The 26,099-nt window shown below is 40.7% G+C and overlaps 2 protein-coding genes across 3 annotated transcripts in view; one reads left to right on the forward strand and one right to left on the reverse strand.

Moving 5' to 3' along the window:
* The window catches only part of jph2 (junctophilin 2), a 28,712-nt gene extending 8,496 nt beyond the window's left edge, over positions 1-20,216 (reverse strand). For both annotated transcript variants that reach the window (XM_085444588.1, XM_085444587.1), the window contains exons 1-2: positions 19,348-20,216; positions 14,924-15,740 (exon numbers count right to left, since the gene is read on the reverse strand). In XM_085444588.1, the coding sequence (XP_085300714.1) occupies positions 14,924-15,740; positions 19,348-19,726 (1,196 nt within the window). In that variant the 5' untranslated portion in view covers positions 19,727-20,216. The remainder of the gene's footprint in view (positions 1-14,923; positions 15,741-19,347) is intronic.
* Positions 20,217-25,492: 5,276 nt separating this feature from the next.
* Positions 25,493-26,099, forward strand: part of gdap1l1 (ganglioside induced differentiation associated protein 1-like 1) — a 29,047-nt gene continuing 28,440 nt past the window's right edge. The window contains exon 1 of the mRNA XM_085443435.1: positions 25,493-26,050. Within this exon, the coding sequence (XP_085299561.1) occupies positions 25,871-26,050 (180 nt within the window). The 5' untranslated portion in view covers positions 25,493-25,870. The remainder of the gene's footprint in view (positions 26,051-26,099) is intronic.

Consider the following 26,099-nt stretch of genomic DNA (forward strand, 5'->3'; position numbering starts at 1 on the left):
TGAGGAAAAATACCAAAATCAATTTATTTTGAAGGCTACGCTATAACTTGCTGATCTCGTCTCATCAATCAGTTCATTTTGGAGTCACTGTTAGACAGAAACCACCTTTAGAAAGCCAAAAATTATATTTTAATTGTCCATCGTTTACGCTCCAAAACAAAAAGGGAAATCCCTTCTATTTATCCTCTGTGTCACCTTTTTAAGTAGCTTTAAGCTTTTCTTGTGTGAGGAAACACAGCTGAGGGGTTGGATACGCTCACTCAATTGAGCATTTACTTGTCACTTTCTTGTTTAACCTCTTTACAGCCACCAGTGATCAGCACATGCATCAACCAGGATGCAGCCTGTTTCAGTTCTACATACTTTTTCTGCTTTCTATTCATTTACGTCATACTATAATGGTTTAATGGTTCATGAGACATTGACCTCGACCTTCCTACACAAACACTCTCAGAGATAAGGGCCTTAAACAGAGTGACCAAAAATATCGCAGTACAAGGCTTGTTTATAGTATTCAATCATGGTCAAATGGATGCTGGGGTGGGCAGTCGCTGGTCATATGGCTCATTAGTATTATTAGCTTTGGAGGAAAGGGGTTGTCCTGTTCTACCGTTTGCCTGGGACAGAAATAAATTACACTTTTGCCACCATGAGTGAGACAATGAGTTATTGCTGGCAAGCTACTGAGGCCTCCATCATCACACAAATGTCTGTGTGGGTGACAGGCAGAAAGCACTGCAGCCTGACAGGCGTACATTTGTATATTTATAGTTGTTTTGCTGCACACTGGAAAAATGTACTTATCATGCAACACTTTGCATTGCAGAGTTCATGAACTTTCACTCTGGATTTCCCCTTAAAAAAAAAAAAAGAATCACTGAAGAACAGGTAGCAACCAAGAAAACAAGGCTAATTCCAGCTGCTAAACCTGAAATGCAGTCTAGTTATACCACGAAAATAGGGCAGCACAATTTATTATTTTAATACCATTATGCTTCTCTACTCGGGTAAAGACTGTAGCCATACTGAAGTTTTGTAGAATAAAAGCTGTTTAACTGGTTCAGTGGTTACCATCTCAGTTTAGCTTGTTAGCATGCTAATGGTAGCTCTTTAGCAGTGTCAGCAGTGCGCGATTGCTCACGCGCACAGCTTAGAGGGAACATAGCGGTGTGTCAGGCATTTTGACTTTGCACATGTTTTATGATAACTACATTTAACCTAATTTCTACTGTACGATTCAGCTCAGTGTGACTTTACTCTCTGTGTGTTGGGTTTCTATTGTGGAAAGAAACTGGATTGTTTTTTTGTAGCCTTAAGTGCCTAAACCAATTATTTGGAATATTTGGTCAGGGAAAATTATCAGTAGGAAGCCACTTGGGGAATGTTACATGGAAAATGAGCCCCAACACATTGCAACAGCAACCAAACAGTTCCAAAAATCATATCATCTCAGTGAAAAAGTACACATATAATTAATTTAATCTGATACACCTCCTGCCTCTGTAAACATACAGTCAAATTTCAGCTAAGCGGATCAGGGAACTTTTAATTAAACAATTAAAAACACCTGCTGATATACTTCCTCAAAACCATAAAGTAAAACATCTGGCAATCACAAAAGGATCAGTTAATAGTTAAGAAAAAAAATCTAATCATGTTTTCATCATTAGTGATGAAAGAGGATGATATTAAATCAAATCAAATCAAATCACTTTTATTGTCACATCACATGTGCAGGCACACTGGCACAGCACATGCGAGTGAAATTCTTGTGTGCGAGCCCCACAAGCAACAGAGATGTGCAAACACAACAACACAAACGAGCAAAATACAAGAATGGCCAACCTGAAACTAATAAATATATGTACAATATATAATAGTGTATGCATTTCTGGATGTGTATACTAAATATTTTCCTACGTGTGTGTGTGTGTGTGTATACACATTTTTACAAATTAAATAGTAAAAAAAAAAAAAAAAAAAAAAAAAAAAAAAAATAATAATAATAATAATAATAATAATAATAATAATAATAATAATAATAATAATAATAAAATATATAAAATATACAGAGTTGAATATGTGCAAAACAAGTGGCATTTATATACAGTGTGGAGTGCATAATGTTGAAGTTCCAGTAGTGAAGCTGAGGTGTCTATGACGTGTTCAGCAGTCTGATGGCCTGATGGAAAAAGCTGTCTCTCAGTCTGCTGGTACGGGACCGGATGCTGCAGAACCTCCTTCCTGATGGAAGCAGTCTGAACAGTTTATGGCTGGGGTGACTGGAGTCCTTGATGATCCTCCCCGCTTTCCTCAGGCAGCGCTTCCTGTAGATGTCTTGGAGGGAGGGAAGCTCACCTCCAATTATCCGTTCAGAGCACCGCACTACTCGCTGGAGAGCTTTGCAGTTGTAGGCGGTGCTGTTGCCATACCAGGTGGTGATGCATCCAGTGAGGATGCTCTCAATGGCACAGTGATAGAAGGTCCTGAGGATGCGGGGGCTCATGCCAAATCTTTTCAGTCTCCTGAGAAAGAAGAGGCGCTGCTGCGCCTTCTTCACTGTTTTGTTCACTGACCACGTAAGATCCTCAGCCAGATGTACACCAAGGAACCGGAAGCTGCTCACTCTCTCCACAGCAGCGCCGTTGATGGTGATGGGGGTGTGTACTTCTCTGCACCTCCGGAAGTCCACTATCAACTCCTTTGTCTTTGCGACGTTGAGGGTGAGATGGTTGTCTTGACACCAGTGGGTCAGGGCGCTGACCTCCTCCCTGTAAGCAGTCTCATCACCGTTGGTGATAAGACCCACCACTGTAGTGTCGTCCGCAAACTTCACAATGATGTTGGAGTTGTTAGTGGCTGTGCAGTCGTAGGTGTAGAGTGAGTACAGGAGAGGGCTCAGTACACACCCCTGTGGAGCACCAGTGTTCAGTGTGATGGGGGATGAGGTGATGCTGCCCAGTCTGACCACCTGGCGTCTGTCAGACAGGAAGCTAAGGATCCAGCTGCAGAGGGAGCTGCTCAGTCCTAGATCCTGCAGTTTCCTGTCCAGCTTCGAGGGAACGATGGTATTGAATGCTGAGCTGTAATCTACAAACAGCATCCTCACATACGTGTCTCTCTTCTCCAGGTGTGACAGGGCAGTGTGTGGTGTCAGGGCTATGGCATCATCAGTGGACCTGTTGTGGCGGTATGCAAACTGTAGAGGGTCCAGTGAGTCGGGTAGTGCAGAGCAGATGAAGTCCCTGACCAGCTTCTCGAAGCATTTGCTTACGATGGGGGTCAGGGCTACAGGTCGCCAGTCGTTCAATGAGGAGATGGTGGAGGATTTGGGTACAGGGACGATGGTGGCCATTTTGAAGCAGGCTGGGACTACAGACAGAGAGAGGGAAAGGTTGAAGATGTGCGTGAACACTCCAGCCAGCTGAGCCGCGCATGACCTGAGGACGCGGCCGGGAATCCCGTCCGGACCAGTAGCTTTGCGTGCGTTCACCTTCCTGAAGCACTTCCGCACATCCTCCTCAGACACAGTGTGCGCACTGACGTCATCCGCGGTGCGCACACTGTCCGGTCTCAATTCATTAGATGATGAATTGCTGCTATATCCAAAAACTCGAGAGGTAAATGAGTTAAAAGCTGCTGCTGTTTGTCCCCAGTAACTGCAGGTACTGAGTGTGATTACTCTATAAATACTCAACATGTTGTAACTTTACACCAAGATGAAAATAGCTCCTCTTAGGTGGGGAAGATGCTTCCACCAGGAACAATTAGAGGCTCCTGAGGTCCCCTGATTGATATAAATGAGCTCCACCTGTCCACACAGACTCAGCACCTACTCAGGAAGCTGTTTTTCCTCAAAGTTATTCTAACAGCTGATCTTTAACAACATGTTTCCATAGCAATCTCAACAATATCTAAACTTAGCACAAAAAGTAAGGAAACTTTGTTTTGGTCGATTACTTCTTTGTTGTAATAATGCTTCTTGGCAATAAATCTTGTACCACTGGAAAGCCTGTTTATTTCCCCTTAGATGATGCCACATTTGCGAGGAAAATGCTTTTGTGTGTTGAAAAGCAGAGTAAAGTATGTGGGTTGTGCCCATGAAAATCTTGGAAAAAAATCCCCTCTGCCAATGACAAACAGCTTATTCTGCTATCAGCTCTTGTTTGGTATCATTTATTTGACCAGATGATCAAAGTCTATGCGATCGTTGTTATGTTGGAGGATAGAATTTGGTCCAAGACTGTGGAGCGATTACCCCTGGCTGCAGAGACTCATCTTGATATCTCTCTGCATTGAGATGCCTCTAATGATGACAAGCCAGATTGTCAGCACCAGGGTACCAGAGGCTCAAAACAAGAGTCAATAGCAGAATAAGCTCTTTGGCTTATTCTGAGAAGATTTATAAAGTTTTTTTTAAAGGCACAACCCACATACTTAACTCTGCTGCTCAACCCATGAATGGATTTCCACTGGTATCAATTTTATTGCCAAGAAGCAATTTTGCAGCAAAGAAATAACTGACCAACCAAAAATGTCCTTACTACTTAGTTGTTGTGCTAAGTTTATTTAAAGTGCTAATGAACACAATATGCATACATGTTTATTATAAAAATATACTCTGAAAAGCCTCAACCATCTTCTCCCTTACCTAACAATATACTATTACAATTTAGTTCCTGACTGCCTGCAGACAGAGTGGTGCGTGAGGTAGCAGACAAGATGGCAGCCTTTCAGTGTGGACGGGTAAACTGCCAGTTGGAAGAGAAAGATGTCGACAGATGGCTTCTTCCTGGAAACTGACTCTACCTTCCACCTCACAGTGGCTCAGTGTCTTCAGGAGTAGGAATAGAGTTTCAACTGTTTGTTAACTGCGGAGGCTGCAGAGGGGGGCTTCATTCAGATAACACTGAATGTTTGGTCTGAATGTGGACCACATCTGCAGTTTTCCATTGGCCATAGTTGACTTTGACTGATGGATTAACTCAGGGGGAGTCCGGCTGCTTGATTTCACCTCTGATACACCTAAATGGTCCAGATGTCTGATGTCTTGGACATCTGGCTCAAACAACAATGACTGTAACCCACATCAGGTCCAGCTCATATTATTACTATGATAGCTTGATGTGAGCTTGGGTAGATTAGTGGCTAACAGCTATTTTCTTTAGTATGCCTGGAAGCACCAGGGTAATTCTAAGCTGAAGCAATCAGCAGATTTGACACACCGGGCTCAGTTCAGCTTCCTGCCTCTCTCTTGTTCTCCTTCCTGTTGGGAACTCCACAGTTTTCCCATTTAGTTTAGCTTATTGCCAACAAAACATGGCATCGCACAATAGTCACAGAACCACGTTTACACCACTGATATTACATTTGTACTACTTTTAACATAATAAATGGTTGAATTCAGCATGAAATACTGTGTTCTTTCCATTTCAGTTGTAGCATAGGAGACGGACATTACAGCCAGGAAGCTAATTATGAAAGAAAAGGGTAATCTGAAAGTGACTGCATGTATCCTTTATATACAGTCTATGCTTAAATACAGTGGTTAAGTATGAAAACTCACTGTGCACTTTATTAGAAAACACCTATGAGACCTGCATTTTTTTATAAAGTGCTATGCATGTAGCAGAGCTACTGGTAAGTACTAAAATGGCTAAAGGCAGCAGACGGATATAAACTGACCCCTGTAGCAGCCTCACATCCATTCACAGCTCACTGAGCGTGTCCATCACTGACCACACAACTCTCAGTACCATAAATATGGTGAAATCTTTAGCACAAGCACAAGGTGAAAAGTAGGGACTTAGGCCTGCATGGTTAAATCAAATTCAATCCTGTAAATTACGAGTCATATAATCAAAATGAATAGATTTGTGCAAATCACTGACTAAAATAATAATAACAAAAAATAAATAAATAAATAAATAAACCAGAACCTGGCATGAAGGATTAAAGCAGCCAAGCACTGAGCAGTGTTTTCCTGCTGGAACACTATATTTGTTTGGGGCTTTTGGTGTAATTATATATCTTCCAGTCTGGTTACAGTTGCTAAAAAATGTATATCATAGCTCCTCATAATGTCAGTCAATGGATGTTCTGATTGATAAATCCCACCTGTGACCTCAGCAAACACTTAAATGAATAGTTTAAGGCTAACCAATGTGTTATGCCATGACATTAGTCAGTGAGAATACTTTAGCCTTCTTTCTGGCTCAAATTGAGCCCAAATTTTCAAAATTAACCTTGTTTTCACCAAGCACAAAAACGATCAAGTCAGCCCATAACGCTAAGATTAGTGAGGTCACAGATCAAAAGTTTTCTTGGGCTGTTATTCTATAGGTTTATATACAAGTCTTTTTGAAACCAGAGGAGCTGCACTCTACTGTTTGTTAGAAAACAAACCCCCACAAGTGTAAGAGAATTCTGCACTGAGTTCACTTCTCAGACACAGACAGCTTTTATATACAGTCAGCGAAGGAAGCATTCAGAGGCTTCAGCTGCAGAAACAAAAGTACAGTAAAGGTCACTTTACACAAATGCACTGCAAAAATAACTGTGTGTACTTTGAATAAAAAAAAAAAAAGCATGTGCTAGTGTTAGTACATTAATATACTTTATTTTCTGTGCGTCATAACTCCCCACAGCTATGAGATCACAGATTAATGTAAAACTTAAATTTGGCCTAATATATAAGTATAGATACAGTTCTTTAAATAAGTCCTGGTACTCTGCTGTTTTGTAATGTCTGTTTTTTTGTCCCGCCACCATCGTCTTGGAGTCTATTGATGGCGAGAGAGATGTGCCACTGGATCTTTGTGGAGGGTCCTTTCCAACTCTGCAGCAACTATGTGTGCATACACGAGGGAGTATGCAAGAGTGATTAGCTGTTAATAAAAAAGATGACAACATTTTTAAATATAATTGAATCTGTTGGCCAAAATATTCGCACATTAAGTGCTAATGGAAACCTCGTTACTGCAACATTACTCAGAGGTCACGTCGCAAGAAATAGTAGAGAGCTCATCTATTTTTCTAATTACTGACCAGTTTCTTTTTCTATCAAATTAAATAAGTCACTTGATAAAAAAAATAGTCCTCAAAGAGTCCTGAGCCGTAGTCTGAACTTTGTTTACAACTTTTATGACCAGTTGATCGCTCACCAGCACAAAATGCTAGTATCAGCAGTACAGTATGTAATCCAAGCCCCACAACTAAAGCTAGGTGTGGTACATATATACACTAACCCTTTATACCCAAGCACTTGCTTATGAGGTGTGCCATATTTATATCCATGGAGGCATTTGACACCACTGCTGACGCAAGATGGATCGAGATCTGTGATCTCGAACTGTTGGCGGCTCTTAGCGGAGCTAAGGCTTGCAGGAGGTGACAGAAAGAGAGAAAAACAGCAAGCAGATTACTGTTTTTGAGCACAGCTGTGTGGTGTATGGGTAAGTATTTGATTTCTGTCTGCAGGGAAAAAGAAGAAGAATCGCTGTTTGGGTGTTTGTGACCAGATAGGAAAGACGGGGTCTGACAGCAGCAAGGGGGGAGGGGGACAATCAGCTGTTGCATTCCCCCGCGATTGTGATACAGCAAGAGTATGCCTGTCCATATTTAGTCAGGGCTCCTCCGTGACTACAAGGCCCCTATGAGTGCGTCATTTACACCCTGTCCTGCCACACAGGTCCTCCTCCAGACGCCCAGCAGCCAGTCCACAAAGCAGAACAATGTCCACAGACTGTCTGAGTGTCAGCAAACACTTTGACTAACTGGGCTTGAAGAGGCCTGGTCTGGGATCGCATGCAGTGTCCTGGTTGTATGTGTATTTTTAAATCCAAGACATCACTGCCAAAGGATCATAGTGTGAGGAAACCACTGCCAGGAACAGATGTGTCATGTCTCCTCTGCTTATATAATATTGGATTTCAGTTTAATATCCAGGACTACAGGAAGGCTGTTTTGTTAGGACCAATGCAACAATATAAAAATACTCCAGTGCAAGAAAAACAGATTTTAGAGGGTGCAAAGGACATTAAATTGTCAAAAAGAGAATAAGAAAGATGTAATATTATTCCAGTAGCTGTCTACGTAGGATAAAAAGATAAATTCGAGGTGCTGTGACATAGTTAAACTCCTAAAAATAAAGAGCATTCCATGCACTTTTGCAAGGAACTCCTCAGTCACTTACACCTGCTCCCTATCAGCCACGGCTCCAGCAGATAATGTGCACTGATACCAATCAGAATTTTAGACTACTGCAAAAACAATGAATCCACTTTTTCAGTTCAATTCAAATTCAATTCAGTTTTATTCATGTAGCACCAAATCACAACAACAGATGCCTCAAGGCACTTTATATTGTAAGGTAAAGCCTCTAAAATAATACATAGAAATCCCCAACAATCATACGACCCCCTATGAGCGAGTGCTTTGGCGACAGTGAGAAGGAAAAACTCTGGCAGAACCAGGCTCAGGGAGGGGTGGCTATCTGCTGCAACGAGTTAGGGGTGAAGAGGAGGAGGGTAGGACAAAGACATGCTGTGGAAGAGAGATTAATAATAACTGATGATTAAATGCAGAGGAGGTGTATAAACACACACTGAGTTAGACAAAAAAGTGGAAGTCTGGAAGTCCCCAGCAGCCTAGCGTTATTGCAGCATAAATAAGGGATGATTCCGGGTCACCTGATCCCACCCCAACTATATGCTTTAGCAAAAAGGTTTTAAGCCTAATCTTAAAAGTAGAGATGGTGTCCGTCTCCTGAATCCAAACTGGAAGCCGGTTCCACAGAAGAAGGGCATTTGTTAACAATACTTTACATCTCCTCTGCCATCTGATTTAAATGTTTGGACACTGAGTGTATAAAGCACTGATATGTCAGTGGCATGTACACTGTTTTCTGCTACATCTTGCAATGCATTTTGTCTCACTTTGCAGGTACCAGACTGGCTGTTGATAATGATGTGATGATGAATCCTCACGCAGTGGGTATTCACCATAAAGACACTGAATAGATGCCTGTTTTGCATCACTGAAAAAGGATTGCCATTTATACTGTGCTTATTTGGTCTTACCAGACACTCAAAGTGGTTCAGACTGCACTCGTCAAGGAATTTGAAGTGCTGTGATATGGTTAAAGGAAAATCTCATGCTTGAGCTAGTTGCTGGTAACAAGCTCATTCAACAGAAACTTTTAAATATAAATGATTTATCAGCCCAAGCACATTAGCAAAAAGACTCCACGGTCACTTAGACCTGCTCAGAGTCAGCACTGGCCTCTGCTTTTAATGTGTGCCAGTAAAGAGGATTACAGCCAGAGCTATCTACTGCCCAACCCGTACCCATTTCATTTATTTATCTATCTTTTGGATTGTGCTTCCTACGCATGCAGCAAAAGAATTCCATCTGAAACTTGAATTGACAGAAGGGAAACATATTTTTGTCGGTTGGAGTCTACTGCTTAGTTTGACCCAGTCTCACCTGGCCTGGACATGAAAAGGACTGACAGTTCTCAGTTCTGCGGATGGTGTTCGATGGAAAATAATGCTGCCCTTATTCTCTGTGGGTCCCACTAACTCTGCAGAAAACTCGCTATACAAGAACTTGCACCAAACAGGGCTATTCAAAGTACATTTTAAAAAGCGTAATTTCTCTTGAGACCTTTTAAGTGTTTGTTTTTACCACCTGGAATGGCCATGGCTTATGCTTGCTACAAAAAAGCTCTCCATCAGTGACATCTACGACCTAATTACAGTGCAATTCCACTTTATTAGATAATCTAATGTTTGGTGGAAATGGGAAGTAATCCTAAAGAAGACACTGTGTGCACAAGGGACTGCATGAAAGAGTGATTAGATGACAGCATCTTTAAATATAATTGAATCTGTTGGCTAAAATACACACACATTAAGTGCTAATGGAAACTTCATTATTGCAACATTGCTCGGAGGTCACATAACAAGAAATAGTACAGAGAGCTCATCTGTTTTTCTAATTACTGACCCGTTATTTTATTCCCCTCAAATTAAACAAGACAGCCCTCAAAGAGTCCCGAGCTCCAGTCCGAACTTTGTTTACAACCAGTTTACAAAACTGTTTTTATGGACGGTTAAAGAGCCAAAAATACTCAGAATCCTAAAGAGTTAATATGTAAATAGTAGAAGTCAATTTTAAACGTAAACAGTAACTCAAACTGCCAAGTAAATGTAATGAAAACCAAAGTTTGCCTGTAAAATGCGGTGCAGCTGAAATTTCAGCACTGACCTTCCAGCACTTTTTTAGGCTCTTCCTGATGACAGTCGTGTTAAATGTGAAATCTGCTTTTCTCTGTTCAGACTTGCCTCAGGTGATCCTAAAGCACTGACACAATGAGTAACTCTCATATACTGCTTATCTTTGCAGTACAATATTTAGATTTCAATCTGCAGGGACGGGGGTCTGCAGTCCATCAGTGCAAGTCTCACTGCTGTAAACACTCAGCCTATTTCAGGTCTTGAAGACGGCAAAAACACCACCGCCTTGTATGGTCAGACAATCTGAAGGTCGACATGTTTGTGCACACATGAATCACATAATAAAAAAGGATTTCCTGCATTAATTTTAAATCAGATTGTGCTGCAATGTGTGAGAGAAAGGTTTAAATAAATCTGTGAGACAAATCGGGGTAGCGATTAATCACAATAATGACTTAAACATAATCACACTCATGCATTCTGTGCTCATCCAAAAGGTTTTTCACCTAGTTAAAGGAATAGTTTGACACTATGGGAAATGCTACTCTTAGGGCGATTGTGGCTCAAGAGTTGAGAGTTCGTCTTGTAATCGGAAGGTTGCCAGTTCGAGCGTTGTGTCCTTGGGCAAGACACTTCACCCGTTGCCTACTGGTGGTGGTCAGAGGGCCCGGTGGCGCCAGTGTCCGGCAGCCTCGCCTCTGTCAGTGCGCCCCAGGGTGGCTGTGGCTACAATGTAGCTGCCATCACCAGTGTGTGAATGTGTGTGTGAATGGGTGGATGACTGGATGTGTAAAGCACTTTAGGGTCCTTAGGGACTAGTAAAGCGCTATATAAATACAGGCCATTTACCATTTATACTCTCTACTGAATTTTGTGACTTTTGGAGTGTTTTTAATTAATTTATCTGACAGATAATATGGCTCGCTGTGGGGATGTTAGCAAAAACAGACCTTCCAAAAAAATTTGTGGCAGGCATCTTTGTCTGTGCATTGCAGCTGCACTGTTTACGGATGCAGCTTGGTAACCAAGCTCGGTACTGTTGGCTTAACTTAGTACTCCCACCTTCTCATCTAAATACAATCAGCAGCCAAAAAACTAAGGTTCAGGCTTCAAAAGGTAAAGTGTAGAAACCACTGAGTGCCAGTGTCCATCTTTTATATGCAGTCATACAATTAAGTACATTTTCCCTTCTAATAGGATTCAGCAAAGGCCATTTCTGGCATCACAGGGGGTTATAATAGGGTCAGACTATGTTTGTGTGGGGCAGGTTACAAATGCTCAGAGGAATTTAGCATGTGAAGCACATTTCCTGTGTGAATATATTCCTTGCTAAATAAATACATTGTACATAAAAGGAAGTTGTTTCTTACTCTCATGTGGCCTCTTTTTTTATTTCACTAAACTGTTCTTAACTGTTATTTCAGTTTCTTTTTTGATCTAGAAATCCTTTGGGTTTTAGCAGGGATGCATCTATCAACTGAAACATCTCTGAGCTGCAGGTTTCTTGTGAGACTAAAAAACAAAGAAAAACAAACTTTCTGATCTTTGACATAGCTGAATTTGCTTTTTACTTGTTCTACTTTTTCACCGAAGCCTTCCCAAATTGGCATAGTTTGTTACTTGTAGTTTTCCACCTTGGAAAAGACATCATGTTTTCCTACAGGACTCCCAGGATGACAGTCCCTGGTGGTTTCCCCACAGTCTCTCCATTAAAAATATTCAAATTTAGAAGACTAGATGCAAAATGTGGAACATGATCATTGTAGAACAGGCGAACAAAGGATAAAAATGCCGTGTAGTCTTGCATAAAATGATACTTCTGGCTACAAATACTCCAGAAGATCACCTGTTTTACTTCCAGGCTTTGGGTGTAATAAGCTCAGGAATTTGAACCACTGATCAAATGATTATTGGAAACCTCAAACTATTAAAATCAAAAATTCTGAATGACCCGACCTCTTACAATGACACACAAATATAAGATTACAGCATGTACGTCCACACATGCTTTAGTGTTTTCACACCAGGAGGAGCATGGCTGTAAGGACCCTGGGATCCCAGTGGGGAGTCATTTCTGAGAAGTCGTGTTCAAGGCCAACAGTGGTGAGCTGGAAACTGATACTGTGGAGCTGCTTGCTACATTCCAACTATTGTAAGATACATCAACATTTTGACAACTGCAGGGAGTAAAAGTGTCAGATTGTGAATCATCTAAGATTTTCGCTAAAAGGCCAGCATCGCCATTACTCAAATACCCTGCACGACTCCATGATAAGTACTCTTCTGTTCACAACTCAAATATCATGTTAATTATTCAGCTTTAGAGATTTTGGATTTTGTTTCTCTTTCATGGGGATGATGAGACTTATGGGTTCCCCTGTTTCTAGGCTCTGTGTTAAACTATAAGCAAACTCATTTAGAAAAATCCAGAGATCTTCTGCTCCTCAGGTATTCAACTAAATCCTCTGTCGACTACGATCTGGGCTTGCAGCAGGAAGCACATATAGAGATTTCAGATATGTATTCTCCTCCTAACGTTGAAATCTATCAGAAAGCTATCAGATATTCAGCCACTCCTGTAACTGAGTGCAGTGGAGCTCTAAAGGTCACTCCAGTCTCACTGTTTGAATATGTTGTACACAGTGCCAATTCAGGCAGATAAACTGAGAAACACACACTGAGAGGGAGAAAAGTTATGCCTGTGAACTTTCCAGTTTCACCACAAAAAACTAAACAGGTAACCAGAAGAACCCACATGAATTTTTAACAATGGGTTGTCCAGTTTGTGCTATAATACATTGATTAAAGGTATTTCTGTTATAGGTTTATTTGGACTTGCAGCCAAAGCCATGGATGATTACAATGACAGATAAAGGCTCTAAATAAATGTTAGTAGTATGTGAACTTCATTTGCCTTCACACAAACTGACCTTTAGCAAATCCTAGCACGACTTTAAGCCTTTTAACCATTTAATTTACATATAAGTCACAGGGCTAAGCACCTGTTATAAAAGCAGTGCTGCTGAAAGGTTCTGAAGGCATTTCCTGGATCATAAAAGACTCTTTTAGCCATCTGAATAAATAAATATCTCATCGGCTCTACTGCAAAGGTTGCCAAACAATTCAAAACTATCCTTATTCACATTACGGAAAATCATAGTAGCTAAGACAATTACAGCACATAGTGTGTTTGTGTTTATGTGGATTGCAGTTTGGGGGGTGCCTACATACTTGTCTTTACTCCCTTTTGTAGGATTTTTAAAATAATTGATTTTATTTTTGTTTTATTTATAGATATTTCTGTCTGAACCAGTGCAGTGAAAAGAAGATTGACATTTCCATCTGCTGTGATTTATATTTGGTGATGTCGGCTCTTTAGAGGTGGGAATCACCATACATCCCACGATACGATATTATCACAATACTTAACGCACGATACGATATTATTGCGATTTTAAAAAAAAATTTTTTTTTGCAATATTCAGATTCTGTACATAAAGGTAAACTTTGATATTAGATAAAATGAATATTGATAAAGTCTCGCACTCAGTCTTTCTCTCATTTCAGTTAGTTTTATTGTTGACAAACTGAACGGTTTGTATTACAGTCTAGTCCAACTTAACTGAATGCAACCATCTGGTACAATTATAGCTATTCTGAACTATGCAATATGAAAACTATGCAGCCCATTCAGCAACTGAAGAATTTGAAAGTAAATTAAAACAAAATATAAATTTACATTAAATAAAAAAGTTTTAAACTTAATTAAAATAAAACATGTCTTAAATTAAAATGAGTAAACTGTCATGTTTATTGCTGCCAAAAAAAAGTTAAACACATTTGGACAGTGAAGGAATGTCAGGATTCTTGCTCAGAAAAAGGATCAACATGCTCTGAGCACAAAAACCTTTTTAGTAACAAAATATAGATTTCTGCTGTCCCTGTATCGATACATTATTAGCAAACAAAATATCACGATACTACACAGTATCGATTTTTTCCCCCACCCCTACGGCTCTCATCGCTCTTCCATGTGTATATCGGTAATGGACAAGCTAGTGAGAGCAGCAGAAGGACCCAAGGACAGAACAGAGTGGGCTTCAATCAAAAACAGATCAGATATTAAGTCAAAAACAACATTAAAAGAAGAGAAGGAGTGCAGGTGTAGTGCAAAGCAACATGCTTATGTGCAGCTACTGTAAGGAGACTGAAGCACCCACATGGGATTTTCCAATTGGAAGGCACCGATATCTGCTGATCTGCTGGGTTTGTGCCGAGTTTGACAAAAAATACACTTGTGCAAATACTTCAAAAGTAGCCAAATTCTACAAAAACAACAGAGCCAGCGACCCTCAGTGGTATTTAATACCACTGTTAAAGATCGCTGGAGATTTATCCAGCCATCCATTTTCTTGACAGCTTAGCCTCACTGCAGGGGGCTGAAGCTGATCTTAGCTGCAACTGGACAACAGGCTGGATATACCATAGAAAAATTACAAGTCCTTTGTAAGGGAGACATCCACTAACACTCACATTCACACTTGAGGCTAATTTAGAATCACCAGTTAACCTAAGAAGCATGTCGAAATCATAGTTTTGCTCTGAGGATAGAAAAAAATACCCATAATAGACCAAATATGATTTTAAAAAAAGGCATGAGAAGAATGATCTCTCTGGTTTCTTACCTGGAAGCAGCAATCTCTGCCTTCTGCTTGCCGATGGCTGCAGCCCTCTGAGCACCCTCCACTGCCCGCTCCACCTTCTGCTTGATCTTGGTTCCCTTCAGCTGGATCACCCTCTTCTTCATGGCTTTCACCAGCATGTTGTTCATGTACTTGCCTTCTTCCTTCCCTCCCTCAGCGAACGTGGTGCATCCGTAGCCGTGTCTTTGGTTATTGAGCCACTCACCCTCATACTTCAGCCCGCTGGACCTCTCGCTTATTCCATATCCTGAGCGCTTGTCATTCTTCCACTCGCCCATGTAGACCTCTGTGGTGGTGGCGTCAATGTCAGCCTCCACTGGGGGGAAATCCTCAGCTCCAGCCAGACTTTCATCCCCAATGCTGACTGTGGAGTTGGTGTCGCTGGCGTTGGAGCTGAGAGCTGAATCCGGCCTCAGGAAGCTGATCTTGCTCTTCTGGCTGGACAGCGATGTGCTTGAGTCGGACTTCTTCAGCTTACCCAGTAGAGAGCTCCTGCGAAATAGGCCCTTCTTCTTGTTTTTAACAGCCCCAGGGTCCACCTGGAGTGTGAGGGCAAAGCCTCCTCGAGACGGTCCCAGCTGGGTAGGAGTGGCGACGGGTGTCTCCTCACCTGAGGCATTGGTGGTGGTGATGATTGGGACGTCTTGCTGCAGGACGGTGCCATTGCTGTGCTCGCTGCGAAGGGAGGTCAAGGAGGTACGAAGAGGGGAGCGGACAACTGCTGCCATGCCGTAGGGGACGCTCTGTCGAACACCATAGCCGTGCCGCATCCCACCAGTGAACTGACCCTGAAATGTACCTGGAAACCATTAAAAAAATAAGTTGTAAATATTTTGTTACTACACCGCAGATCCTGAGCACAAGGTATTTAACCCTAGAAACGTGTTTCCACCTTGATCAGGATGAAATCAACACCAAATCATCTACATTGGGAAAGACTGCACTGCACTTTTTATGGACATAGAAGACAGACCCCACTAACACTGGAAATCATAATGACATTTACAATCAGGTCAAAGACTCCCTGATCTTTTGTTCAAGAATGCTTTTTGATCTTAGAAAGAAGTTTTCATAGAACTTTAAGATTTTGAGATGCAGATTTTATTGACTTCCCCATCCTCGTACACTTTTATTTCTGATCAAGCAATTGCAAAACCACTGGAACTGCAAGAAGGTGGTTTGAACAGCTTACTATCATTAAGAACTTTGTCATAGACTCTGGGCAGAAAGCACAGGATTCTTTTGCTTTTATTTTGAAATGATTGCTGTTAAACATTCCAGTCACACGTGACGGTGAGACAATCCAGTTAATCAAGACACAGTCGAGAAATTACCAAGAGGGAGAAGCCCTGTGACAGCCTGCCTGATGGACAGACAGGAAGCGCAGCAGCATGTGCCGCCTGTTCTTTCTTTTTGTTTATTCTCTCCTGTAGTTTGTGATTCATCCTGTTTACTGTTTGTTGTCTCTCCTTTTCTGTCTTCTCTGTCCACTCACTCACCAGTCAGTTACAGTAGCTCCCTAATGCTGAGTGTGTATGAGGTCTCTTCCTGTTAAAATGGAGCACTTCCTCCCAGTGCTTGCACACAGCGTGATCATGTTGATCTTTCATTATAAAGCACCTCGAGATAGCTTGTGTGCTATGTAAATAGCACCTGCGAAAAAAGTATGATTTTTATTTGTTGTGCCGTCTGTATTTTGTGCTAATGAAGGAGGAATGCACTGTGTTAAACCTACATTGTATCTTATACCCTATCCTGATGCTCACTATCTGAGAAATGTTACCTAACATCACAGCTATACAGACTTCAACACCTTTGATAAGTCTGTCTGTTAAGAATATGTGGTATAAACACATTATATTGATTAGCAGAAGGATAATGGCTCAGAAATAATTTAAGAGGCTGCAACTATCTCTAATTTGCTCATTACATTAATGCAAAAGCATGTGATGCTTTCATAGCTCCTGCAATTAATGTATTGACTCAAAGTCAGCTCTTAAGTTTTTGCTCCTTTCTGTGTCTTAGCAGAAGTTACTGTTCAGCAGTGGAAACACACCAGCTCACAGTATGCAAATGGCATCACCCACTACAGCAGGGATTCAGTGCATTACCATAAATTAAATTGAAGATTGTGAAAATAGTAAATCTTAGCACTTTAGCTTCATTAGCATGTTAATAATGCCATTCTTAACATATTAGCCTGTTAGCCTATTTGAGTCCAGGCTCACAGAGCTGCTATCGCTCCTGGAGACTGTTGTTTAAACGTTCATTTCTGCCAAAATGTCATGGATATCTTTAGAGTGACACATCTCATTCAGTACTACCCTCGCTGACAAGTCATCTTAGTGTCTGTTCTCATGCTAAAATTGATGTGTGTGGATTACAGTGACAGCGAGGCCTCAGCCTGCAAGGCCAAGAGGGCACCAAATATGTGGGCTATTATTAAATCCTGACATCTGGTGCTCTCACACCCACCCGCCTCCAACCACATCTTCCAACGCACCGCACCTCAAAGCTGATGAGTCAGAGGTTAAGGAGGGAAACCACTGCTGTTGTACAAACACAATTAATTTTATTCGTCTAACTCATTTTATTAAGTAAGTGAGCTGACGGGCTAAGTAGAACCAAGAGAAGCGCCCAGAGAAAGTGTACAAAAAAATGCACACACAAAGTTCGATAATAATGTTTCCTTCCTGATACACTGTTAACACAGTGGCCGCATTCATAAATGATATACAAATGACATAATATACAACGTATAACAGTTGAGAGGACTAGTACTGCTGCACAACTGCTCACTTTACTACACGTTTTGTATGCTTAGTACTTTTACTTGTGTAAGACGTAGACTTGAGGGCATTTCTTTTTGTGTTTTTATTAATTTTGAGTACTTATTTTGCCACTGTGACGTGTAGTGTAACAAACTGGAAACATCCATGTAGGGGTTTTTAGCTCCAACAAACTCTGAGCACCTCTTGACTGACAGCAGCAGGGTGGTGTTTTCTTCTTGTTACAGAGGCATCATTAAAGACCACCGAGTTCATCAGACCGGTCTGTTTTGCACTCACGGATTTGTCTCCAACAATCTTGGCGGGAGTTTCCTTTTGATGTTGCAAGATTTACAAGCAGAACAATAGTAATAAAGTACTGCACTTCAGGACTTCACATTTATTTTATAGCTATAGATAGCAGTTAAAACCATGAAGGTCATGATGTGTTCAATTCAGCTTTTAAAAGCACATCAAGAAGTTGAATCACCTAAACCTTTTCAGTTGTCAAGTGCATCAGTAATCTCAGCAATATTGACTGAAAATCCTCAAACTAGCAACGTTTCCTCATTGAGAGGAATGTTGTGAAGAGGTTCAGCCACACGATGACCTCTGACCCTACTGTGGTCTGCTGCTGCAGTTTTAATATATACAGTATATTTCTTAGCTGCCCTTAGCCATCTTGATTAATATTAAAATAATCTGAATACTCATAACTCTGCAGAGACCTACAGCAGCAGCATTATTTTTTATTTAGTAGTAACTATGTACATTTAAATCGGTATTTTACTGAGTACAGTAACAAAAATACTCAAGTCCTTCATTTATCTATTATTAGTTTTACTTAAAGATTCAGAAACCCGATTATCCTGCTGAGACATGAATCTGCAGTTTGACCACAAGCATCTGTTCATCTCAGTGCCATGTACTCAAGTGATGTACTCAAACATAGATAAGTGGATGTGCTTGAGCATGTGTACTTACTTGCTGTAGTACAGTAAATGGTAATTTATTTGATTATTTCTATATTTAAGGAGTAATACGTTTATCAGCACTAGCTTTAGAGGCACATTAGCATTTTCAATGACTATAAGTAACTCTTTTCTGTGGTAACTAAGTACATATACTCAAGTATTTCACAATGGTTTTCAGGTACTCTTTCTATATGTAAAGCGTTCTCCATTTAAAATATCTGAATCGGCAGTTTTAATGTGCACGTCTTTCTTTAAATAGTAACAAAGTGCATATATGTGAATATTTCACTTTTTCACAGTTATAAGGTGCCCCCCCCCTTTTTTTTTTGCTGTATATTTGTTATCCTTCTGTATAGATTTTTGTAGAGGTAATAATTTCGCTTTCCATTGCACTGTTTATGTGGCAACTTTAGTATTTTCTTACATTTATTTGCGAATTAAAGTATCGAGTCTATCATACAAGTCTTGCAAAGAAGTAGCCTTTACAGACTAATGATAATTATTAGATACACATGGCATACAAAATATGTGATATTCAATTAAAACAACGAATACTTCACATATCAAACTTCTAACAGCACATTATCGAAAAATATAAAAACATCAAAGTTTTTTTTCCCCCCCACTTGTTGGTCGTTGTGGGCATATTTAATGCGACTCTCACCTCCATCCGCATACGTCTCTGTGCCATATCCATCCTGGAGCCCGTTATTCCATGTCCCCTCATACTTTGCTCCGCTGCCAACACTGATCCGGACGCCATATCTCCCTTTGAATCCATGAGTCCATTCCCCTTTGTAAATCCAGTGTCCTTTGGTTTCTACTCCCAGACCGTGACGCTTCCCCTGCGACCAGTATCCCTCGTAGGTGTTCCCGCTGGGCCAGGTGTAGACTCCCACCACCTCGAAGCCGTAGTTCCAGGAGCCCGAGAACTCGCCCTGTCCTTTGGGTCCGGTGCAGATGCCATGGCCGTGGGCTTTGCCCCCCTCCCAGCCTCCGCAGTAAGCTCCACCGTCATCAAACTCAAAGCGACCTCCACTCATTCCTCACCGCAGAAAAACGCACAGAAAGTAAAGCTGATTTTTTTTTTTCTGTTACCTGTCTAAAGATAAGAGCTCCGTTAGTCTGACTTCACCTTCACCTGACATTAAAACTGGCAGGAGATACCCTCAGTGCTGAACTTGGTTTCTTCTTTGGGTTTGGGGGTTTCTGAGCGTGTCCATGAAGCTCCGGGGCGCACTTCACACTTTATTCTGTTTTTCCTCCCTTCTTTTCTCCGGATTACTCCACTGTCTTATTGGATTCGTCGATTAAGCTAATTAACTACCCACTCCACAGATTCCCTCCAGGATAAATTATACCTCGTTGCAAATTTGGATCCTATTACCGGTTACTGAATCGGAATTGTTTCTGTATTTCTGTCTTGAAAAGCCAGGGATCTTACATGGCTTTACCAGGTGGCCACAGAGAAAAGCCCCTTTCTCCCTGTCCCTGCCACCCAGCTATCTCCCGACAGTCGCTGCTGTTGGAAATATTTTAGCAGACCTAACAAGGCGACCAATCCACACACACACCCTTCCAAAAATACAACCCAATCCTTACTCTGCTGCCTGCAAGGAGCCATGCCAGAGAGTCTTGCCACTTCGGGACAGGACTCTGCTCTCTATAGGTTTTACTGCTGCACACACGGTGCGCCCAGTTAATGCAGTTGGAGCGCAATTATTCTCTAATAGGCTGTTAAGCTTCAGCAGAGAGATATGTGAGCGCACATGCACCACTGTTGCATCCAATTCATCTTCCTGTATGACGGAAAAGCGCCTGTGGTTCTCGTGACATTAAGTCAAGTGCAATATTTCCAGTGCAAATTAGGCTTCAGCATGTGTCTCTGTGGTTTATTTCTCCATAAATGTAGCCATGCATATAGATCCCTTTTGGTACCATGTGTGCTGCTAGTATGTTATATATTCCTGTTTTACTAGGAAAAAAATGTTTCTCTGTCTAGTTTCTTCTGCTTTCTAGTTCCCCTGTCTCCGTCTTGTCTGTCATTTTTTTTTAGTTTTTTTTTTTTCCAGTTTTACTTTGAAAGTTAGTTTTGCTGTATTTTACTTCCTTTTTCCTCCTTTGTGGTTGTATCCCTCATCCTCATCAGTTTCACCTGTTGCCCACCTGACTGTCATCACTAATCACACTTATCTGCTACACTTACTGGCCCCTTTATTAGGTACAGCTTACTAGTATAGGTTTGAGATGATTGGAGCATTGTGATATGGTGCATTACCCTGCAGAAAGCAGCCACCAGAAGATGGGAATACTGTTTCCATTATGTCACTACCAACAACTTGACCTGTAAATACAAGGCAGGATGGAGTCATGCTTTTATGTTGTTTATGGCAAATTCTGACCTTACCATTCAGGTGAGGTAACACAAATGTCATCAGGTCTGGTTTTTCCAAATTACTCTTGTATAATTTTGGTGAACCTGTATGAATTATAGCCTATCTCCTTCAAGGTTTGACATGTTGTACATCAGAGATTCTCTTCTGTATATAATGAGTTGTTATTTGAGTTACTGGTACCTTCCTATTAGCTCAAAGGAGTCCGATCTCTGGCATCAATAAGGCATTTTCACACAGAGAATTGGTGCTCACTGGATATTTTATCTTTTTCAAACTGTTTTCTGCAAACCCTAGAGAGCACTGTTTGGTAAAATCCCAGCAGGTCCTTAAATAATTAAACACTTAAATACTTAAACCAGCACCAGCAGCTACGCCATATCCAAAGTCACTGAAACCACCTTACCCATCCGGATGTTGAATTTGGACTTCAGCAGGTTGTCTTGGCCATGTCTATATTTGTATATGCATTGAGTGTAAATGCAGTCTTGTGGTTGGCTGATTATTTATTTGGAGTAAAAAGCAGTTAAACAGGTGTGCCTAACAAAGTGGCCAGTGCGCATATATTCCTCTTTCCTTCTGTTTCCTTCTGTTTATGTTATATATTCCTGATTCCTGATTGTCTGCTTGTGCTCTGTGTGTTTACCTTGGATTTAATGTACCCCTTTTATGGATTCTTGCTTTAACTCCCGGACTTGATGTATGACTTTGTGTACTTTGTGAACAACCATGAATTCTTTTTCTTAATTTTTTTGTGTGTCCAAAATCTGAGCCAATGTAACAACAGGAGAAAAACAAATCCAACATAAACACTCCAGATCTGCATCAGTTATGTATCACTCTTCAGCCCTCTGCTGGAGCGTTTTGGTAACAACATATTTTGCTTGAAACGGTGTTTGTGCATTCATGTTAAATATCCTATTACAAGGAAAGGGTTTGCACTTATACTCCTTTGCTTAAGATAAAAAAGGTAGAAAAATGCCTGTCTAACATACAATGTTAAGCTTTTGATAGCTTGACCTTGATATTAATCAATTGCCATTTTAAACTAGTGTTTTGGGGTTGTTGTTTTTTGTCTAATGAATCCAAAATTGGGCAGTGGGGTCTGTTTTTGTTGCTTCCAAAGGTCAGAACATGAATCTGTGATTTTTAGGAAATTATTGTTACCCAATTTGACTGCTTAAAACTGCTTTCAAGTCTTGGTAAGAACATCTACTCTTTTTGTATCTGAAAAATGTTAACTTCTATTATTTGAGGTAGCAAGTCAGAAAGAATCTGAGCAGACTTCTTTAGCAGCTCATTGTCTCAGCTGCAGGCTCAATCATTTACCAGTTGTTTCCCTCAGTCTTGAATAATTACTGAAATAAACTCACGTGAAAGGCCTAGAGGAGGAATCATATGTGGAATATTTTTTCTAAGGAGTCAAACCAAAGACCCAAGCCTCCCAGTTTATTCTTTAAAAACACGTTTAGTTACACATGTTTAAACTGTAGAGTCTCAAGCTAATAAAATAGGTTTAGGGACAGGATTGCTTAGACTTTGTCAGATAAAAATTAAACTATATTGAAATGTGCATAACTCTTCAGTCCTCACAGGGTGCATTTAGAAAGGCATCTGAGCTACAACAAACAACAAATCCTGTGAACAGATGGTAAGACCCCTGCAGAGCCCTGATTCTGGCTTCCTGGAGTCTGTCTGGGATTATGCAGGAAACCAGCAGAGACTGAGACAGACTAAATCTCTGGTAAATTCTGGACTGGGCTGGCATTTCTATAGCAAGCCATGTCCCCAGGATATGGAACAACCAGCCCAAACTATGTGCTAGGCTGCCAATGAGAGCTGCTGTTTTGGAGATTACACTCAATCATTCACCTTATTTTACATGGTTACTCCAGTTTGTTTGCACCTAATTAATAAAAACATTTTCAAAAGTTCTCAATTTTTATTAGAATTTTTGCAGAGAACTGGCCTTTATAGTAAGCTGTTGCATTTATTGCATATGCAGTCAGTTTGGTAGAGCACATATTCAGTTCAGAGTAGCATAAATAAGTCTGAAAAATGATGCTCTTTAAAAGAACAAAAACACTATAACATCATACAGGAAAGTGTTTGTTGCTTTGCAAATTATTCTATTTGTTGTGTCTAACACTGAAACAAAACACTGAATAGCATTTTTAAAAATCAGCACCCTGACTTAAGGTAGACTTCTGCACATAAACAGAAGTCAACTGTTATTGGATATTACTAAAAAGATGAATATAGTTTACTGTGCTGCAGGATGTCTAACATATTTTTTTTTTTTGTAAAACCAATAATATATTTCTAATCTCAATGCTAATTAAGTCAAAAAGCAAAGAAATTATGTATTTATTTCCAGGGTTGGGATTAGTTTCAATTAGTTGTGGTCAAACGTTTACATCCACTCATGGACGTCATGGTTAGTTTGGGCTTTTAATTTGAACTCTTCTTTTTCCAGACTGGAATCATCGTACAGCATACTTCTTTTATGACTTTAAAATTAGGTGGAAAAGTGTGAATTTGAAACTTTCTATAATTCACACAGGATCAAAAGTATACATGCACACCCACTGATAATTAAATGTCCTTTAGAACAAGGGTCAAACACAAGGCCTGGGGGCCAGAATTGGCCCAGCAAAGACTCCAGTCCAGCTGACTGGATAACTTTAGAGGAAAAACTCTTAGTTGCTATGTTTTAGTTTTACTACTGTTTTCTACCATTTATACTACACTACAGTAATAAAGTAACATAAACATTCTCCTTTATTTTTTAAATAAAGTCCTGCTGACAGTTCTTTCATTTACTACAGCAGCATTTCTTTATCATTCCTTTATTTATTCTTATTAAACGTCTTTACACTGACAGAAAGTGGAGTTTCACCGCTCTGTATGTGGGGGGTAAAAAAACTGATATATGCGTGAGCTGTATGTGGCCCTTGATGTAAAATGAGTTTGACATCCCTGCCTTAAGAAACTGCACCTCAGCTACATGCTTTGGTAGCCACCAACAAGCGTCTGGAATAATTCTGACTGGATATTTCACCACTCTTCGTGGCACAATTGATAGAGCTCATTTAAATTGGTTGGTTTCCTGGCACAGGCCTGGCTTTTAAGCATAGTTCACAAATAATAATAATAATGGATTTCATTTATATAGCGCTTTTCGGGGCCCTCAAAGCACTGTACAATTCCACTATTCATTCCACTATTACCCAAATAGAACCCACACAGGAACAGGGAAAACATGCAAAATGCACACAGAAAGGCCCCAGGGAACCAGTGGGTTCAAACCCAGGATCTTCCTATTATGAAGTGACAGTGCTAACCACTATGCTGCCTAATTACTTCATTCTGTTTCCATAAAATGCATTTCTATTCTTGGTGTGTCGAGGCCAGGTTTATTCCACAGGAGACAAAATGGATGGAAACTGAAGTGTTTCTAGATCTATAGGCACATTGTTTCATAAAGAAATAACACTGGTATGTTTAATTACAAAACCATCTGCGTGTGAAGTTTTTTGTGCTTTTTCACTTTGATCTGACTCACAAATGTGGGAAAAAACAATTTGGAAATATTCTTGGAGCATGACTTATTTTATGTAAAAGATGAATCACCCATTAAGTGAGAAAAATATTAACAAGAAGTAATAACTTCTGTTGTTGTAAGTTTTATCTTCTTATTGGACAGATGGTTTTAGATTTAAAAAAATAAAATAAAATTAGGATCTGGTCAAAGTATTTACTGTGAACTTCTACATTACGTTTTCTAAATGCTCGCTGTGTGTTGAAATATTTTGGGATGTATGTTGTTTTTATCTGGCCATTTATTTTTAGCTTTACCTCAGTTTACTTAGCAACTGTAAATAAAGTATTTTTAATGTCTTGACTGATTGGGGGGGATTGATTGTCCCAGTGCGTCATCTTGTGGTGTAAATTGGTATTACATGAAAGTGCAGCACGGTTCTACTTCTACTTCAGTTGATAATGTTTTTTTTTGTTTTGTTTTTTTCCAAATTAAAACAAATGTTACTCTATTGTGTTGCGTCCCTTGTTTCTTCACATTTTGTCGATATCTCCGTTAATTTCGGAAGACTTTAAATGATTTTACGGTCACGGGGAATTAGGCCCTACGTGCCTTTTTAAGAGAGTAAATCAGGAGTTCGGAATATTAAAAGTTATTATGTAATCGGTTTACTGGTGTGGCTCGAGATTGAGCTGCACGTCACCCACGAACTAAAGTGAGTTTGACACCATGGCCTAGTCCAAATAGTTTCCCGGTAACGGAAAGAAAAGCACTTGAAGTCCTCTGATTATTTAATGAGCTGCTCCTATAGGCAGACTACGCTCCACACAATGAAAATTTGCGTGCGTACCGTGGCCCACAGCCTCCATTGTCCTTACAGGAGCCGATTGACCTTCCACTGAAGCGCTCCCTGCGAGGGGTTTCCACGGCGCATGTTTGTGCGTAACGCATCATGTGATGTAATACGGTTACCCATCGATTTAATTGCAAGTACAGCGGCATGCTCGAGTAAGTCGGTATTTGCATATGGATTAGGGTGTGCGTGTTTTTTCCCTGGGAAGCGCGGAGCTGTCCCAAACTGATGGATGCTGTCGCTGCTGCCGCGTGAACCGGTGATGCTGCTGCGCTCGAGCCGCTGAGCTTTCTCTCTCTCTCTCTTGTTCGCTTGCTCGCTCTCTTTCCCTTTCACACACACTCTCTCTCCATCCTCTCCCTCCTCGCTCCTCTCCTCCACACGCACAAAACGCTCTGTCATGGCGTCTTCCAACCATGTTACCCCTACCAACTGTAGCTGGTGGCCCATCTCAGCCATGGATGAAGACGGTAAAATCACAGACGGGGAGGAGTGCGAAGAACCGGCGGCAGAGCCCAAACCCTTCAACAAAGACAGGCTCGTTTTGTACCACTGGACGCAATCTTTCACCTCCCAGAAGGTAAAAAAAAAAAAAGAGCAGAGCTTGAAAATGGAGGTGGCTCCACGTC

The sequence above is a fragment of the Copadichromis virginalis genome, linkage group LG20, assembly GCF_057382275.1.
Source record: "Copadichromis virginalis isolate Kocher_CV1m ecotype Utaka linkage group LG20, C_Virginalis_male_GT1.1, whole genome shotgun sequence".
NCBI lineage: Eukaryota > Metazoa > Chordata > Actinopteri > Cichliformes > Cichlidae > Copadichromis > Copadichromis virginalis.